At 32.8% G+C, this 19,752-nt stretch overlaps 1 protein-coding gene across 1 annotated transcript in view; it reads left to right on the forward strand.

The window, feature by feature from the left end:
- PCDH15 (protocadherin related 15) overlaps nt 1-19,752 on the forward strand; it is a 920,738-nt gene that overhangs the window by 440,164 nt on the left and 460,822 nt on the right. Inside the window, exon 6 of the mRNA XM_061162074.1 lies at nt 2,176-2,331. Within this exon, the coding sequence (XP_061018057.1) occupies nt 2,176-2,331 (156 nt within the window). The remainder of the gene's footprint in view (nt 1-2,175; nt 2,332-19,752) is intronic.

Here is a 19,752-nt window from a genome sequence, read left to right on the forward strand (position 1 = left end):
CTCTGGTTGGGAAATTCACATCCCATATGATGTGTGGTACAGCCAAAAATCTTTTTAAACAGTGAATTAGAGAAGACATTAGATTCGAACCCAAAGCTGTGTGGCACTTCACACAGCTAAGACCTTCCTCCATATGACAATGATGCTTCTAGTTACTCTTTCTAGATGCAATTATTCAACCAGGTACAGTACAATTCAATTGCCTTTCTCTTTATTGGCCATAAAAATATCTTGATATTAAACAATGTTTTTTTTCAGGTTAGATATAGTTTCTACAATGTTCTTCTCATTAGAAATGTGACATTTTTAATGAACCAATTCTAGCTTCTGGTAATTATTGCTGTATCTTTCTGTGCATACATGCTAAGTTGATTCAGTCAGTCCAGCTCTTGTGATCCTATGGACTGTTGCCCGCCAGGCTCCTCTCTCCATTGTTCCTTTGGCAAGAATACTGGGATGGGTTGCCATGCCTTTTTCCAGGGGATCTTCCCAACCCAAGGATCAAACTTGCATCTCTAAGTCTCCTGCATTGGCAGATGGTTCTTGACCACTAGTGCCACCTAGGAAGCCTGCTATATCTTCAAATTGGTTTTAACCCAAATATTTAATATTTTGTTTTATAATCCAGGATGATCTGTTTGTATTTTATAAATTCTTTTTTTTTTAAATATTTTTGGAAATTTAGCATTTTATAAGTAAAAGCGGGTTTGCATTTTATGTGTTACTATGTTCCTAGCACAGGATAAGTTCATATAAGACATTGATATAATTATTATGATAGTTCTATCATATCAGCGTTTATTGTTATCCTCATTTTTAGAAATGAACAGACTGAGCACAGAGAGACTTTGCATCTAGATCATGTAATCCATAGGTTATGGGGCCACGACTACAAGCAAAGTGGTGCGGCTCTGATAGCTCAGCCATGTGTTCTAGGCACAGTGCTAGTTACTGTGTAGGGAGATTAAGTCATGACCAAAATAGCATCCCCAGCTTTACGAAACTTCCAATACAGTAAAGGGAGACAAAGTACAACGAATATATAAAACATATAATATGCCATGTGGTGCATGAAAAAAGCAGTAAAAACAGGAAACAAATAGAGGGGAAGTTGAAAGGAAAGAGCAGATTGGAGGCATGGCCTTCTAGACAAGGTGGTCAGCATAGATCACACTGATAAAATTATATGCAAAGATAATTTTATAAACTCCAAAAAGATTTGAGAAAATTACAAAGAAATATTTTGTGTCATTACTTTGTGTATCTAGAGTCAGAGATGCAGGTGTGTATCATACTCCAGCAAGCCCTTTGTCATAGCACCTGAGTAATAAGTGCCTCCTTGATGAAAATTCTCTCTTTGTAAAACTGTATTGTAAAATAATTAGACAAATTAGCACCTATTTATGTATGAAATGGTTATTGAAATCTTGCTTAAAATGACAAAAACTAACAACAGTAAACATATCATTATAAGTTTTTACTTAGACCAGGTGAGCTATAGATTTATATAATGGAGTACATACTGCAGATTCATACTAGTATACATCAAACTGCTGTAGTAAATCTATATTTACAGACATGAACATGGGTGATAATCTCATATTTGTGTGTGTGTGTTAAGACAAATTATTTTGGGAGCAAAGAAAAGATTAGCAAAATAAACTTTAACTATATACATTTAATAAATTTGGGTTGTGAATGGATTCTCTTCTGGTTATCTATATTTTGGTTTATATCAGATATGAACATTTAATATTTTAGAAAAATATAAATAAATGCAAATGTTATACAATCTCTCTACCCTATGTATATTATCATTTATACATTACTTTTATAAATTAGACGCTTATGTCATTGCTTCTTTGACTTTTTTAAAGGCCAAAATTTGTGGCATCCTAGCAAATCTCAGCCATTACTTTTGTGATTGTGTTCATTGGTAGTCCTCTAATTGTGAACAGAATGCTACCTGAGATTCTGTTTTTTAAAAATTGAACAATGAAGTAATCACGATTGTCTTCTCATCCATAAAGTAGTACAAAATGGATCAATTTTTATAGATTACTATAATTTAAAAGTAAATAAGTATAGAAGATTTTATTAAATAAGTACTTTGACAATAATGAGAGACTTCAGTTTCAATTGTTTTTTTTAAAAGATGCAATTTCTGTGTTGCAGCCTCCAATGAATATACACTCTATTGTGGTGCAAGTTCAGTGCATCAACAAAAAAGTGGGCACTGTTATCTACCATGAAGTTCGAATTGTGGTGAGAGACAGAAATGACAACTCACCCACATTCAAGCATGAAAGCTACTATGCCACAGTAAATGAGGTCAGTTTCTCTCCACCTTTCTCTGTTTCCTTTTTATCGATATATGTAACTGACTGCATATTATAAATATTTTGAAATCATCCCTCTGTAATAATAAAATAATAAACTGTTTAGAAATACCAAGAAAACATTTCAAAATTAGTACTTTAGAAGAATAAGGTCTGAGTGACTTCTAATATGGTTTTAGGAATTCACTTTGCTACAGAAAAAAATAATTATTTATAATAATGACCAAAATATTGATATTTGTATCATCTTGGACAATTTAATGTCGGAATCTATATACATACATGGTTGCTAAGGTTTATCAGCAGCTATTCTTATTGTAAAATGAGACAGACTAATTTTTTTCTTTTGTATCTCTGAGGTGGTAGCTGTAATTAAGTACTAGAAGAAAATACATATTTAAGATTTTATTAATTTAAAGTTATTTCCTCAATTTTGAAATCAAGTTTTGGCACATTAAAAATAATTAAATGTAAATAAAAACTAAATTATTATAAAAATGCTCATCAGATTATCTAAAAAATATTTTAAAAGTAGTATTACTGATTTTATTATGCTGTGCTAAGTCATCTCAGTCGTGTCCGACTTTCTGCGACCCCGTATATTATAGCCCACCAGCCTCCTATGTCCATGGGATTCTCCAGGCAAGAATACTGGAATGGGTTGCCGTGCCCTTCTCCAGGGGATCGTCCCAACTCTGGAATCAGATCCACATCTCTTATGTCTCCTGCATTGGCAAGCAGGTTCTTTACCACTAGAACATGCTTTTTGTTGTTTGTTGTTTACTTTTGTTTTTCCTTTTGAGCCAAAATCCATAAGCCAAGAATCCTTTTTATCTTATTTTTTTAATGGTGACTATTATATTAATTTTTGGGCATTCCATTAAATTATAAAATATTTCTAAAGTATCTCTGATATCTATTATGTGTAATTTAGACACACAAAATGAACCACATTTTTAATAGCCTCTACTTTAGCAAATAATATTCCTTCTATGATGTCTTTTTTTTTAGTCTTAAAAGTACTTATCTACTTTATAAGAGGAAATCAGTACACTTTGAGCATTAAAACAGCATTGTACCTATAACTTCTACATTATTTTTGAAATTATTTAAAATGTGTCTTATTTACTTCAATATTCTTCTGGTCACTACAATTTAAAGAAATGATATTTCTCGTAATCTGAGACTTTCTAGATTTTATTACATTAAAAAAAATAAGCTTTTTAAAGTTTAACAGGCAAAGTTACTTGTCAGTCAATGCTCAACCATTTTGAGCTACCTTTTACTTAACAGATTTCTGCTAAAACAGACAAATGCTAATTAATGTAATTAACTATTTACATAATAATTATGTAGCATTTTACTTTAGCATCTAAACTATATTTTTTGAATGAGTTTTTACTTTGTTTGAGTGCTAGCTTTATTGAATATAAACTGAAAGATAAATGATCTTAGGCAACAGACCGAATTTTAAAATCCAGTCTTGTACCATGTTTAACTGTTCTTGGATACATGTCTTTATTTTCTAAAACAAAATTTATAAAGTTCAATTTGCATTCAAAGTAGTCTATGTAATTTGACTACTTCTACCCCTACTCCAGTTTTTTTCAGCACCTTGCTGATAACTAACTTTTCCAATACTATTTTAATTGTGTCATTCCCCTATTCAAAAATTGTATGATTTCTCATTATTATCAAGATAAAGATCATCTACTCCACCAGCTGACTTTCAAGGCCTTCTATTATCTGATCTTTTGTCAGTGTATTCTTAAATTCAGTTTCTCTCTGACAATACACATTCTGTTCAGATTAACTTCCTCATGTATTACAAATATACTCATTTCTTTGGCTTTACTCACACTGTTCAATTTACTTAGAAGGGAATCCTCCATACATTGCAAGTCTCCAAGTTTTATTCATTTTTTAAAGTTTAACTCGTGACCCATTTCCATTTCCTATTTCTATACTAATCCCGAGCTATACACAGTCATTGATCTTGAGTTTCTCCAAACTCTAAACTCCTATGTCATCTGGTTAAATGCAATTAGTATGATACAATTTGTAGAAACATTAAACATTTTATCTTAAATATTATTTGGAGAGGCAAGATTTCTATACAAAACTGCCTAATTATGTTTTTCTCTTAATGTGTTTCCCAAAGCCAATTGAGTCAATCCTATCCCACTGATACTATGGTCAGATTTTCTATGGTTTGATTCTGTGGAACATGTGTAATTGATATTTTCCTTCATTGATTTTGTTTGTACTCTCTCATATCAATTTTCTTGTAAAGAATGCAAAGTTTATTTAAACACCAAAGCATAATTATAAGAAAAAATGAAATTTAGCTATTTTTCTCATCCTATTTTTGAATAATTTTTAGTTTAATTGCCTTGAATGAGTTTATCTATATATCTTTATCTATATATTTATCTCTCCATCAGGGCAAATATATTGCAATTTTATATATACCCATATATATATATATGTATGTGTGTATATATATATATATATGTATATATACACTGCAACTATATATATATACTGCAACTACAGTGCTACCTGTAAAATAAAATTAAATAAAATGTATTCTACTCTGTGAAAGATTGCAAGATATTTTCCATGCTGTTTCACCTTTCAGTACAAAACATACAATTAAGGTAGTTATGACTAGAATGATCTAAATGTTTTCCTAAAAATAAATATAAAGCCATGCGAGGTTTAAGAGACTGTTGGTGTCAAAATATTTTACACTTCATTAAAGTTCAAAATACAGTTATAAAGTCATCATCACAGATTTATAAAAGCATCTTAAAGTCCTGATTGGTCACTCTCCTTTATTCACTGTGAGAAAACCGAGACCTGGAACAGCACGTGAATTGCCTACAAAGGTTTAAAATTATTTTTATGTCAGACATAAGATATTGCAAGTATTTTTTTTTCTCTCTGGGTAATTGGAGACTCTCAATTAATTTTGGACAATTGTATCATTAAGTAATTAGTCTGGCTGGTTTGAAGAACAAGTTGTACAGTCTAATTGCTGCTGATCATTCTTAAGTAATTTCTGGAAGATAAATATTTTCTGGCAGTGATGTCTTTGATAACATATGCATCCCATTTCAAAACATTCCTTTTGACATAATAAAAAGTAAACAAGGACAAATCAAGGCAAACATGTTTTCTTATGCTTGTGAAGAATTAATCTCAGGGTAATAGAAAGGTTATATCTGTCCTGGTCTTTAATGATCTCCTTACAGACAGGGCGATTTTTTTAGTCAATATTAATTTGTTCTCTTTGTTACCTTGAATATCACCCTAAAGGTACTTTGCATCTGTGACATGCTGTGATTTATTGCAGATAATTTGTTGGCACTTTCTGGAAGAATGTTCTCTTGCGTTTCTCTTGACAGGTAGATGGTATACAGTTAAGAAAGAAAGAAAGAGAAAGAAAAGGAGAAAGGAAGAGAGGAAGCATGCATTATGTAGTACTATAGTATTTACTGTTGAAAAAAATCTGCATATAAGTGGACCCATACCATTCAAACCCATATTGTTCATGGATCAACTGTATATATAAAGCTTCTGAACTGCATTTCTTTAAGTGTCTAGGAACTCAGAGAAATATAGTTCAGATATAACGGAAAGGTTGGACTCAAAGAATTTGCCAGTGTTCAACTATTTTTGACCTAGAAAAATGGCAATTCATGTTCTATAAATAAAAAAAAAAAAAAAACTGTTTTAAGTAAAAATTCATGCTGCTGTATTATTGCAGTGTTTACATTGTGGTCTTATACTAGTCAAAAATGCACACTTCATGTCTGTTATCAGTACTATTGTCTCTTGATGGTGTTTTGAATTTATTTAGTGAACTGTTTCTGTCAATTTTTGTTTAAAGTAGTAGTCCTTATTTCTGGATTGCCACTAAATTAGATATAAGGAGTTTTGCACAACAAGCTTAAATTAAGAAAGAACAGAATGGAAGGACATGAAACTGAAGAACACACTTTGGGTCAGATCCTGAAAGGCACCATCATGTCTATTCAGTTCTGCAATGAAAAAGAAAAAAACATGATGTGGATAGCTAATTTGTGAGAATTATTGACCATGAGTAACAAAAATAAAATTTCCCCCCAACAAGATATTTAAACATATATTATTATGTGTAATTAAAAGATAACACATAAAATGTATAAAGAAATTGCATATCTTCCCTCTTTTCTTACTTAACGCTCTTCAATATGTTTCTATAATATGCTTTTGGATTCTTGTCACCCTATATACAGAGGTGGTACTACATGGCTGTTTGAGCAGGTTTAGATTCATATAATCTCTATTATTTCCAGTCATACAAAATATAAATCCTCTGGTTCTGATTGAGGTAGACTAGGTATTTGGGACTAATTATTCTCTTGAAGATAACCAGAAGAGGCATGGAGATATAAATAAATAATAATAGATACAAATTAATAAATAAAAGGAAAATAAATCATTAAATAAATATATCTACAAAAAGGCATTAAAGAACTAACAAGGAAAGATAAATAAAAATTTGAATATGTAAATAGAGAATAAAAGGAACTTTTCACAATGATGAGAGTTCAATCTGCCAGACAGTTGTAGTAACTGTGAATGTAATTTCATTTAATAACATGGCCTCAGCAATAATCAAGTGGATATTGAAACACTTAAAGGAGAAAAGAAAAATCTATTATCATAGAGATAATTTAAAACCACATTTAAAACCTGTGGTAGGTAGAACATTAGTCACTCAAAGATGTCCATATCCTAATCTCAGGCAAAACAACTTTACAGACATGGTTAAGGTTATGGATGCTAATCAGTAGATTACGCTGGATTATCCCCATGGGCCTAATCTAATCACACAAGCTCTTAAAAGGAGAGAAATTTCTGTGACTGGAGTGTCAAAGGAAGAGGAAGTAGTGAAAAATATGAAACAGAAAGGAGAGTTGAGATCAAAGAGAATCAAAGAGTAAGAAGAAATTAAGCCAACTTTGCTGGTATTAATGATGAATGAAGCCCTCCAATAAAAAAGAGCTGAGAATTGAACTTATTCCCAGAGTCTCCAGAAAAGAATCCAGCCCTACCAATACTTTGATTTTAACTTGGTGAGACCTGCTTTCAACTTCTAACTTACCTGTGAAATAACAAATGAATACCAATTTAAGCTACTAAATTTACATTAATTTATTTTGGTAGCAATAGATAATTAATGTAAAAGCACTCCCAGTAATTGACAAAATAGGTAAGGGAAAAATAGCAGTAAGAAAATAGACTTGAGCTATAGAATTAGCACCATTGACCTGGTAAGTTCTTATGGAAGGAACGCTATACCTAACAACTGCAGAATTCATTCTTTCCAGTCACATGAAGCATTTGCAAGAATTTACCAAATGTTAGGCTATAAAGGAAGTGTCAACATATTCCAAATGACTGAAATTAGGCAGAGTATGTTTTCTAATCACAATGCAATTGAGCTTACAATCAATAAAAACACAGAATTAAATTAGAAACTTCACACTTATTCTGAAAATGACATATAAAACTCTCATTATTCCTAACTAGTATTATTGCATATGTAGAAACCCAACAGTATTTACATGTAGATTATTATAATTAATAAATGAGCTTAGCAAATTTGAAGACAGTCAATATTAATTTTTTTAATAAAACAGTAACAAACAAGAAGCAAATTGTAGCAGACAAGAAGCAAATTGTAACAAGTCATTCCCTGATCTTAGCGCCTTCAATATGAAGGTTTCAATTATATCAGTTTACTCTAAATTAAATTAAACTTTTAATTGAAAGGAAGTACAATTCCACATCTTGATAAAGCTACAGAGTAAACACAACCTCTGTACATTGTTGGTAGAGGAGTAAATTGGGACAATTACTTTGGAAATTTGTTTGTAGTTTCTACAAAAGATAAACAAAAAGATACCTTTTGACTCAACAGTTCTGCTCTTGTGTTATGTATGTTCACCAAGTAACATGTACAAGAATATTCACTGACAATATTTCCATAATAGTCAAAACCTGGAGACAACTCAAATGTCCAACTATGTTAGAGCTGGCTTACCATTTTTAATTGCATTGATCTTGTAAAAATAAAAATTTCTCTGTGTTTCAGTTTCCTCATGCGAAAACTAGAAATGAAAATATTAGGACACCTACCTCATGGGGTTTAATGAATACATGTAATAAGTCTTAAAGTAGAAAAGAAAAAAAAAAGTCCACAGATTTTAGTGTACAACGTGTTACTTGTATGTTGTTATTTAGTCACCAAGTCATGTCTGACACTTTGTGACCCCGTGGACTATAGCCCAATACTGGAATGGGTTGCCATTTCCTTCTCCAGGGTGTTACTTGTATATTTTATAACTAATTTTAAAATACAATCTGAAAAGAGTTACCTTTATTTCACTTATTTAAACTTGATATTATATTTATGTGTGTGTATAATATCAGGCTTAAATAAGTGATATAAAGATTTAAAGTGTACAGATATATGTTTGGTGGTGGTGGTTTAGTCTCTAAGCTGTGTCTGACTCTTTGTAACCCCACAGACTGTAGCCTCTGCCAGGCTCCTCTGTCCATGGTATTTTCCAGGCAAGAATACTAGAATGGGTTGCCATTTCCTTTTCTAGGGGAACTTCTTGATCAAGGATCAAACCTGCATCTCCTGCATTGTGGGGTGGATTCTTTACTGAGTGAGTCACCAGGGACACTCATATATGTGTGTGTGTATGCGTGTGTGTATGTGTGTGTGTGTGTGTGTGTTTGTTCTGAGTTAAATTTGAGAAGAAGCTTATACATGATAAAGTGTTTTAAGAAAGGAGTAAAAGTTTTCCAGATTATTGTGATAAATTATATAGGCTGACAAAACAGTGATGACAGAAAAAGAAGCCCAGGTTTTTTTTTTTAACTTGGTAAATATGAGCTATGTGAATTGCAATATATTTTACATAGCCCTAGGGGGAAGTTATATAGTTATGTGAATTATAGTCCCTTTTTTCATAACTCTAGGGAGAAATTATGTTTTAATTCGTATATGACTATTACACCACTTAACATTTACCTTAGTTTTCATGTCCCAGCAGACTTCCCTGGTGGCTCAGACGGTAAAGTGTCTGCCTACAATGGGGGAGACCAGGGTTCAATCCCTGGGCTGGGAAGATCTCTTGGAGAAGGAAATGGCAACCCACTCCAGTATTCTTGCCTAGAAAATCCCATGGACGGAGGAGCCTGGTAGACTACAGTCCATGGGATTGCAAAGAGTCAGACACGACTGAGGGACTTCACTTTCGCTTTCACTTTCGTGTCCCAGCAAAGCTAAAGTTATATTAAATAATATTAATATGACTCCCCTTTAACCAAATGTCTTTATTTTCCTCAGCAAGGTTTTCCTACATGCCTAGAGTTATGAAGTTCAAATGTAAAGGGTCCTAAGAGAATCACAATTTAATAAATTGTGTTTGGTCAAGGTCTCTAAGTTCTTAAGAACAGGAAACTTTAAAGGATACTTCATAAATCTAAATATAAAATGCCATTTATAATTTAGGAAAGTAAAGGTTAGCAGTGGAAATAATCTTGGTTTTTAGGAACAATCAAGTTGTTTCATAACTATTGACATTACAATTATATCACAAAGTATGTCCTGGTTAACAGTTTAAATGTCTATAAGCTTTAAGTTTTGAGTAATTTTAGTATTTATTTTTCTTCTTTGAATTTTAGCTATACTCATTAGTAAGTAATTTGACACATTAAAATGTGTTCTTATCTAAAATTTGTTCACAGGTTTCTGCATAGACCTTCTTGCTAATTTAGTGGCTTCATATCTCCTGATATTGACTGGAATTAGGTCAGATTACAATGATAAAGATAGATTCATTCTAACAATGATCATTTGTGAGTGCTGTTTTTCCATGAAACATCTTGTTTAAAACTTACTTAAACCTACACACACACTCAAATTATTTGTATATTTTTTTCATTTTACACAATAAGATGAGAAAATACTGGGACAGAGAAGCATTTATTAATTTGCCTAAGATTTCACTGCTAATAAGTGGCAGATCTAAGTGAGAAACACAGGCAGCTTTGCTCTAAAACTGAGTGTTTGATCACTATATTGTACAAATGCATCAAGCAAAAGAATAATAGTGCTCGGAGACATAAAGAATAAAGGATAAATAGAACCATTGATCTGAATAGTATTATTACTAATTTATTATTTTTATTTTTGGCTGCACTGGATCTTCACCACTGTGCACAGGCTTTGTCTAGTTGCCACAAGCTAGGGCTATTCTCTAGTTGTGGTGTTTATACCTCATTGAAGTTGCTTTTCTTGTTTCAGAGCATGGGTTCCAAGGCATGCAGGCTCATAGTTGTGGCACAGGGGCTAGTTGACCTGCAGTATGTGGAATCTTCCCAGATGAGGATTGAACCTGTGTCCCCCACACTGTCAGGCAGATTATTAAATACTGGGATCATCAGGGAAGTCCTAGGTAGAGTTCTAGGAGAAAGCACAAAGCCTTTGGATTCACTATATCCTAGGCTCTGATATAGTGTGACCGCTTCCTCTCTGCACAATCACATAAAATTGATTAATTTCTAATACACTTAGTTTCCTCAATGGAAAAACATAGTGTTAATTTCATTTATTAATTCACTTATTGAAGATGAAGGATAGAGAGATGTAAAGTGAAACCAATGGTTCTAGGTATGTTCTAGGTACTCACTGAATGGTAAGAATGGCAATGGCAGTGAACTTTCTAATTAAATTTAGCAATCTCTGCTTTTATCCATTCATGCTTCCCACAATTTAATTCTCAAAGTAGAATAAACTTGAATATTTTCATTATTTGATGTTTTTTAGTTGGAATATTTTGTAAAATTTTATTTTTGTTTTTACCATCTGTTTGGGATAATAATTATACATCTCATATTCATTCTAATTATATTGCTAGTACTCAATATTTTTTGAACTAAGGAAAAAATAGTGTAGCAGAAAAATAAAAAATTATGAAAAGGACTGAATCCCATGTAACATTGAGAGTAACAAACATAGTTCTAAACTTCATTCTGTTCACTGATGGGCAGTTTCCTTAAGGTATATTTTTTCAACTTCACATCACCAAAGATTTTCTCTTATATTTTCTCCAAACTTTGTGAGATTAACAATCTTGAAAACCCCCTTTAATGCACCATGATGAGCACTGTAAAGTATCTTATTTGTAATATAGTAACTATAGAATATAAAATGGATTATAGGATGGTGATGTGGTGTCAGATTTGAACTGTCAAAAGAGGAATATATATATATAGCTTTTGTATAGAACATTATACATTCATGATGAATTGCAAAAAGTAATGTAGTGATGAGCACATACCAACTACTTCTAGATTAGCAGACATATCATGTGAAGAGTATTTCATGGTAACTGGTAGAAATTTTACTTTAAATGCTGTTATATCTCTTTCTAACACAGCATGATTGTGCCTTTCAACAATACCCATTAGGTTAATGAACTCACTAATTTTTTTTGAAAAATGGACTCTGAAATGATTTTTTTCCCTTAAGGTTTATGTGTATGGTTAAAAATATTTTACTGATCAAACCCATCAGCAGAAACTAAAGGCTGAACTTCAGCCAAATTAAATCGTAGAAAAGAGTGGGAACCTCTCTCTCTATTCTTCCTCTCTTTTCTCACTCTTTTTCTATCTTATATTTTGGCTAACCGTTGGTTCAAATGTATGTTATATATTTATAAGAACTACATGTAATATAAAATTTTATCTTTAAAATATTTTTATAATAAATGATATGTTTAAGTCTGGGACTTAGTTATAATGAAAATGATTATGGAAATGGTCTGTTTATGTTAATATTTTCTACCATTTATGTAAGCAACATAAAAAATATTTAGACCTAAGTAACATTTTAATAGAAGTAGTGAAGTTCCATATAACCCACATCCATTTTCCTCTATTCTTAATGTGTTTCATTGGTATAGTACATATTTTAACAACTAGTGATACCAACAGTGAAACATTACTGTTAACTCAAATCCATATTTTATCTAGGTTTCCTTAATTTTACCTAATGTGTTTTTTCTTGTCCCAGGACCCCATCTATGATACCATATTACTTTCAATCATCATGAATCTTTAGTCTCATCTACACTATATCTGTTTTTTACTGTCTTTGTTTTTAATACCTTGAAAGTCTTGAAGAGTACTGGCCAGATAATGTCTCTTTCTAATAGATAAATAAATAGATAAATAGAGATGTGCATATACATGCATACACACATAGATGTATATACACATAAATATAAATGGCATGCATTATATTACTTATGTGTATATGTACCATATAGTTATATATATATATATATATATATATATATATATATATCTCACATATAGCTATTTTTTTCTATATCAATGAAGAGCAAGTTGTACATAAGAAACCTCTTAAGCATGTAACATTTCATTGTGTATTTCTGAAAAACAAAGACACTCTTCTATATAATATAACCATTGAACTCAGGAAATTACATTCATGCAGTATTAATCTGTAATCTTCAGACCACAAATTTTGCTGTTTTTTTTTCTCCCAATAAATTCCTTTATAGTCCAAAGATTCAACCTAAGGTCACACATTACATTTATTTGCTGTGTCTTTTTTAGTCTCAATCTTAGTTCCTTGATATTTCCTTAACTTTAATGACCTTAATAATTTCCAGCAGTGTGATAGTTTACAGAATATTTTTAAATTTAGAATTAGCTGGTATTTCCTCATGATCATAGATTTTATTCAGGAATACCACAAAAGTGATAATGTTTTCTTCAGAGCACATAACAAAAGAGACTTAATAATATCAATGTGTCCCATTACTGGTAATGGTAGCTTTTATCATTTTATCATAGAAGGTTTTTCTTCTATATTTATTCTTTCTTTGTACTTAATAGTTAACAAGTAATTAAAAGCTTAAAACTTTTAAATATCCTGTTCCTCATCAAACCTGGACTCAGCATTTTTATTAGTGATTTATAAAACACTGATTTGTTAAAAAACCATTGATGAAAATACAAATTTCAATGATTGGATATATTTTCTTCCTTCTTCTCTTTGCCCCTTGAGCATGTACTGATGTGCTTTTTTAGACTTTATGGAATACACTAGTAATACATATTTGATTACTAATGAAAACATTAGCATGCTGAAATGGGAAACTTAGGAATTTATCAAATAATTTGCTTGCTTGCTGAGGACAAATTTTCTAAAATGCAGGCATGAACTAAATTGAATTTTTTGTCTTTATGTAAAATATCTCAAAATTATTTTTCCTTTGGGCTAAACATAAACTATATTTGATGGAATGCATCATCCAAATTGCATTTCAGTTTAGTGTATATCTTGGTTCTGTTGTGTGCCAAATTATATTTAGTTCCTCTTTCATTGGGCTTCCCTCATATCTCATTTGGTAAAGAATCCATGTGCAATGCAGGAGACCCTGGTTCGATTCCTGGGTCCAGAAGATCCATTGGAGAAGGGATAGGCTACCCACTCCAGTGTTGCTGGGCTTCCCTTGTGGCTTAGCTGGTAAAGAATCCACCTGCAATGTGAGAGACCTGGGTTGGATCCCTGGGTTGGGAAGATCCCCTGGAGAAGGGAAAGGCTACCCACTCCAGTACTCTGGCCTGGAAAATACTGTATAGACCATGGGGTTGTAAAGGCACAGACATGACTGAATGACTTTTACTTTCCTCCCTCATTTCCTTTTCTTCTCAAAAGTTTCTTAATAGCAAATTATGAAATTTCTGAAACAATGTATGTCACAGTGCTTGTGAATTAACACTTTGAAGCCAAGTAATCTGTGTCGTAGTCTTTACATACCAGCTATTAGAAATAAGATAGGAGATAGCAGCTCTCTTAGCCTATTATTAACTATAAAATAAATATAGGACAAAATAATAATGTTACAAAGTTGTGTTGAGGATTTTAAGAGATAATGCTTTTAAAATATGTAGTACAGGTTATGGCCATCTTTAATTGCAGGTCAACTCTGCCCTGAATATATGCTTTTTTAGAAATAGTTATAATTTATAACTATTTTTTAAAATGAAGCTGATCTTAAAAAACCAAATGCAAAATAAATTTGTAAACAAGTAGTAATTAATGAGACATTCTTGTCTCGGAAATTCCATGGACACAGGAGCCTGATGGGCTACAGTCCATGGGGTCCTAAAAGAGTCGAACATGACTGAGTGACTAAACAACATGTTGAGAATTTTTTCTCACAATGGTGAAATATCTGAATCTATTCAATTTTGGTTTTTGCTTTCCTGATTAAATTTTTAACTCTGTGCTATTTTTTTAAATTTCATTGTGACTATATCATCTCTTTCCATTTAATATATGCATTTTTGAACATCTGTTCTTCTCAGAATCATTTTGGTAGATCTAAAGGCACAGATGGTCTTCATGATGAAGCATAACAAGAGAGATTCCATATATAGTTAAGAATATTTTCTGCACATTTTCTATGTTTTCTTTACAGTTTCTTATGTATTTTTTTTTAACTGGGGAAGGTTTATTTTGACACATAAATAATTTCAAATACAAAAATATAAAAATTATACAAGCTTTTTCTCTAAACCATTTGTGGTGTTACTGAAAAGAGTCCTGCTTATCCCCAAATATCAATACTTTAATGTTTATTTCTGATAGATAAGAATATTCTCCACATAACAATACAGCCATCAAAAATCAGAAAATGAACACTGATATATTACTATTTCTAATCCATAGTCACCATTCCAGTTCCATCAATTATCCAGATAATGTCTTTCTCTTTTCCATAGTGCATTAATTATAAACATTTATGAAATTCATATTCTATGAAGACATTGTCCTTGCCCTCAAGGAGTTGAGTATATTAGTAGTTTACAATCTATTTTTTTGGTTTATAACATTATATATTCCATGTGTATGATATTTTGATTTTTGTATACACTATAGTGTGCTCACCATCTAAAGTTTAGTGGAAAACAATCACCATACTACTGACCTCCTTTACCAATTTTTTTCTCTCTATCCCCTTTTTCCTTTAGTTATCATGACTCTATTCTCTATATCTATATGTTTGTTTTTGTTTGGTTTGGTCATTTATTTTTAATTTTTAAAAAAGTTCCAGTATTAATAAGGTGATTTCTTTTATACAGGTAAATTAAGTCTTTTTTTTTTTTTTTTAAGAAATACGGTCTATGATGGGACTCCCCTGGTGGTCCAGTGGTTAAGAGTCTGTGGTCCCAATGCAGGGCACTTGGGTTCAATCCCTGAATAGGGAATTAGATATCACCTGTTGTAACTAAGTATTAACTTGCCACAGTGAAGATTGAAGATTCTAAGTGCCACAACTACGACCAAGCATAGCCAAATAAATTAATTATTTTAAAAAAGAAAGAAAGAAAAAGAATATGGTCCATGGTATTGAAAACTTGATGCATTTACTCAAGGATAAAAAAATCACTGGACTTATACAGCCATTTCCATTCACAGAGTTTCTTTGGATAGAGAATGCTGACATTTAATCTACAGCACACAAAAGCTTCTGAAGAAAGAAATAAGACTAAGCCCTCATTCCTTTTTCTTGTCTATTTTCTTCCTCCAAGGAATTAAGTATATTTTGGGAAACAGGAGATAGGTAAGAGAGGGAAAAAATGATATTAAGGGAAAGAAAAGCAGCACATAAAAATACATTTTTTAATTTAAGCATATAAATGGAAATCAATCTTCCACCTGTTTTAAAATATTCAAGTATGCTACTATTCAAAAACTTTCAATAAAATATTTCATATACATATGTATATATGTGTATATATATATATAGTCTCTGTATATATATCTGTCAATACATATGCACACATATATATTCGATTTAAGCTTAATTCAGTTTGTGTGATTGCTCTTCAGTTTTTAGAAAAATGACTAGGCTAGTTATTACTTCTCTAATAATAATCCTTTCTCTTGTTTTCAAAATACTTGTCTACATGAATTAGATTTTAATAATCTATTGAGAGGAAATTATTTTCAATATTAATTATCTGGCTTTCAGGATAAAGAATGGAGTAAAGATTTTATGCACAGGTGTGGAAGCTATATTATGTTAAAGGGAACTTGAAGAACATATGTAATTCCTTTCTTATATTTTTCTTTTTGATTCAATAAATCACAGCAAGATAACATCTGCTGAATGTGAATTCAAAATGTGTACCATTTGATAACATTTCTAAAAGTTTTAAGATAAACCTCAAATAAACATTTGATTTGAATGAATGTTTTAGCAAAACAAATGTTATATCAATGAGTTAATATAAAACCAATGTAATGGTCATAGAAACAGTGTTTTGGCACATAATAAGCTTCAATAGATAATCACAGATTCGGAGATAGTGTAATGTTATTATAGTGAGAAAAAGTTGAAGTTCTCACTAATGCCCACCTCCTTACAAATATATAATTCCATTTCGTTTGTGGAGACCGCACTGGTTTTTAAACATGTCATTATTTCTGAGGCATATATTGTAAGGTAGGGATGATTTGCAAGAGAGATTTATAAAATTACTTTATCAGAGGAGGAGGTTAAAGGCTGAATTATAGCCAAAGCATGAATGACTTGCAGGTTGGAAAAATTATTTTTATGGCAAATGATCTTCGGACTATACAGTGCAATCGAAAAGACCCTGAAAATAAGTAAAGAGAGAAGAAGACAGTAATTAATCATTTAAACTGGGTCTGTTTTCTAGAACTACAATATTAGAAGTTTACGATATTTTACATAGATGACTATGGAAGCCCTGTAGCAATCTTCAAAGGATCATGTGTGTGTATGCTCAGTCGCTCAGTCATGTCTGACTCTGTGACCCCATAAACTGTAGCCCACCAGGCTTCTCTATCCATGGTGTTTTTCGGCAAGAATACTGAAGTGGGTTGCTATTTCCTCCTCCAGAGGATCTTCCTGACCCAAGGATTGAACCCAAGTCTCTTGTGTCTCTTGCATTGGCAGGCAGATTATTTGCCACTGCACCAGCTGGGAAAACCCTCAAAGGATCATAGAGTATAATCAAAATACCAAAAGATTGCATGGCCCCTGTTGCAGTTAAATCAGCAATTGTTCCTTAGAGTTCCACATAGTAGCTATACAGACCTTGTGAGTTAGAACATGTGAGACCAATTTTTATGTCTGCAAAATCAAATACTCAGCTTTACTTTTTCACTACTGAGAAACTGCACCAGGGACATATTAGTCAAACAGAACTGAGGGATACATGGTAGATAGGTAAACAGTCTGAGCAAGGGAGATTTATTATAAGGAATTGGCTCACAAGATTATGGAGGCTAAGACGTTCTAAGATTTGAGTTGTCAAGCTAGAAACCCAGCTGATGTAATTCTAGCCAAAGACCAAAGTCTGAGAACCAAGAGAATTGATTGTGTAAATTCCAATTTGAATCCAAGTCTAGGGGAAAGAGAAGACAGATGTCCTAACTTGAAGGCAGTCGGACACAGAGAGTGAATTCTTCCTTACTGACCTTTTTGTCCTATTTGGGTCTTCAATGGATTAGATGAGGCCCACCCATGTTTAGGGAGCTCGCTGGTGGCTCAGCTGGTAAAGAATCCACCTGCAATGCGGGAGACCTGGGTTCGATCCTTGGGTTGGGAAGATCCCCTGGAGAAGCTAAAGGCTACCAACTCCAATATTCTGACCTAGAGAATTCCATGAACTGTATAGTCCATGGGGTTGCAAAATGTCAGACAGGACTGAGTGACTTTCACTTTCACCCACGTTTAGGGGGTAGAGCAATCTGTTTTATTAGGTCTACCAATTCACATGTTAATCTCATTCAGAAACACCCTCACAGTCTCAACTCGAATAATGTTCAACCAAATATCTAGGCACTTCATGGCTCAGTCAAGTTGACGTATGAATGCAACCTCCCTGTGACTGCTGATTTTATGCTACAAAAATGTAAGAGAAAGTTATGGAATTGATATCTTATTGTTAATTAAATATGATAGTGGAGGCTCCAGTTTCACTAGTAGTGAAATTTGTACAGGATGTCACTTTCTGTTGGGCATTTGTTCTTAAGAGAAATTTGGTGTGAAGTCTAGTTCACAACAAGCTCTGGAAAATTCTTAAAGAGATGAAAATACCAGACAATGTGACCTGCCTCCTGAGAAATCTGTATGCAGGTCAGGAAGCAACAGTTAGAACTGGACATGGACCAACAGATTGGTTCCAAATCAGGAAAGGAGTACATCAAGACTGTATATTGTCACCCTGCTTATTTAACTTATATGCAGAGTACATCGTGAGAAATGCTGGACTGGACGAAGCACAAGTTGGAATCAAGATTGCTGGGAGGAATATCAATAATCTAGATAGGCAGATGATACCACCCTTATGGCAGAAAGCAAAGAAGAACTAAAGTGCCTCTTGATGAAAGTGAAAGAGGAGAGTGAAAGTGTTGGCTTAAAACTCAACACACAGAAAGCTAAGATCATGGCATCTGGTCCCATCACTTCATGGCAAATAGATGGGGAAACAATGGAAACAGTGACAGACTTTATTTTGGGGGGCTCCAAAATCACTGCAGATGGCGACTGCAGTCATGAAATTAAAAGATGCTTCCTTCTTGGAAGAAAAGCTATAACCAACCTAGACGCATATTAAAAAGCAGAGACATTACTTTGCTAACAAAGGTTTGACTAGTCAAAGCTATGGTGTTTCCAGTAGCCATGTATGGATGTGAGAACTGGACTATAAAGAAAGCTGAGAAACAAAGAATTGATGCCTTTGAACTCTGGTGTTGGGGAGGACTCTTCAGAGTCCCTTGGACAGCAAGGAGATCCATCCTGTCCATCCTAAAGCAAATCAGTCCTGAATATTCATTGGAAGGACTGATGCTGAAGCTGAAACGCCAATACTTTGGACACCTGATGTGAATAACTGACTCATTTGAAAAGACCCTTATGCTGGGAAAGATTGAAGGCAGGAAGAGAAGAGAACGAAGAGAAGAGAACGACAGAGGATGAGATGGTTGGATGGCATAACTGACTCAATGGACATGAGTTTGAGTAAACTCCAGGAGTTGGTGATGGATAGGGAGGCCTGGCGTGCTACAGTCCATGGGGTTGCAAAGAGTCGGACGTGACTGAGTGACAGAACTGAACTGAAATGGATGTCTAGTACATAGTAAATCAGATTAAAATATTTGTAACTGAAAAATAAATGTGCGTTAATCCAATGCAAACTAATGCATAATCTTGCTCCACTAAAAATGTTTCTGTTTGAGTCTGTCTTTGAGTTGAAATATAGCTCCTAC

This window comes from Dama dama, chromosome 15 (genome assembly GCF_033118175.1).
Source record: "Dama dama isolate Ldn47 chromosome 15, ASM3311817v1, whole genome shotgun sequence".
In the NCBI taxonomy this organism is placed as follows: domain Eukaryota; kingdom Metazoa; phylum Chordata; class Mammalia; order Artiodactyla; family Cervidae; genus Dama; species Dama dama.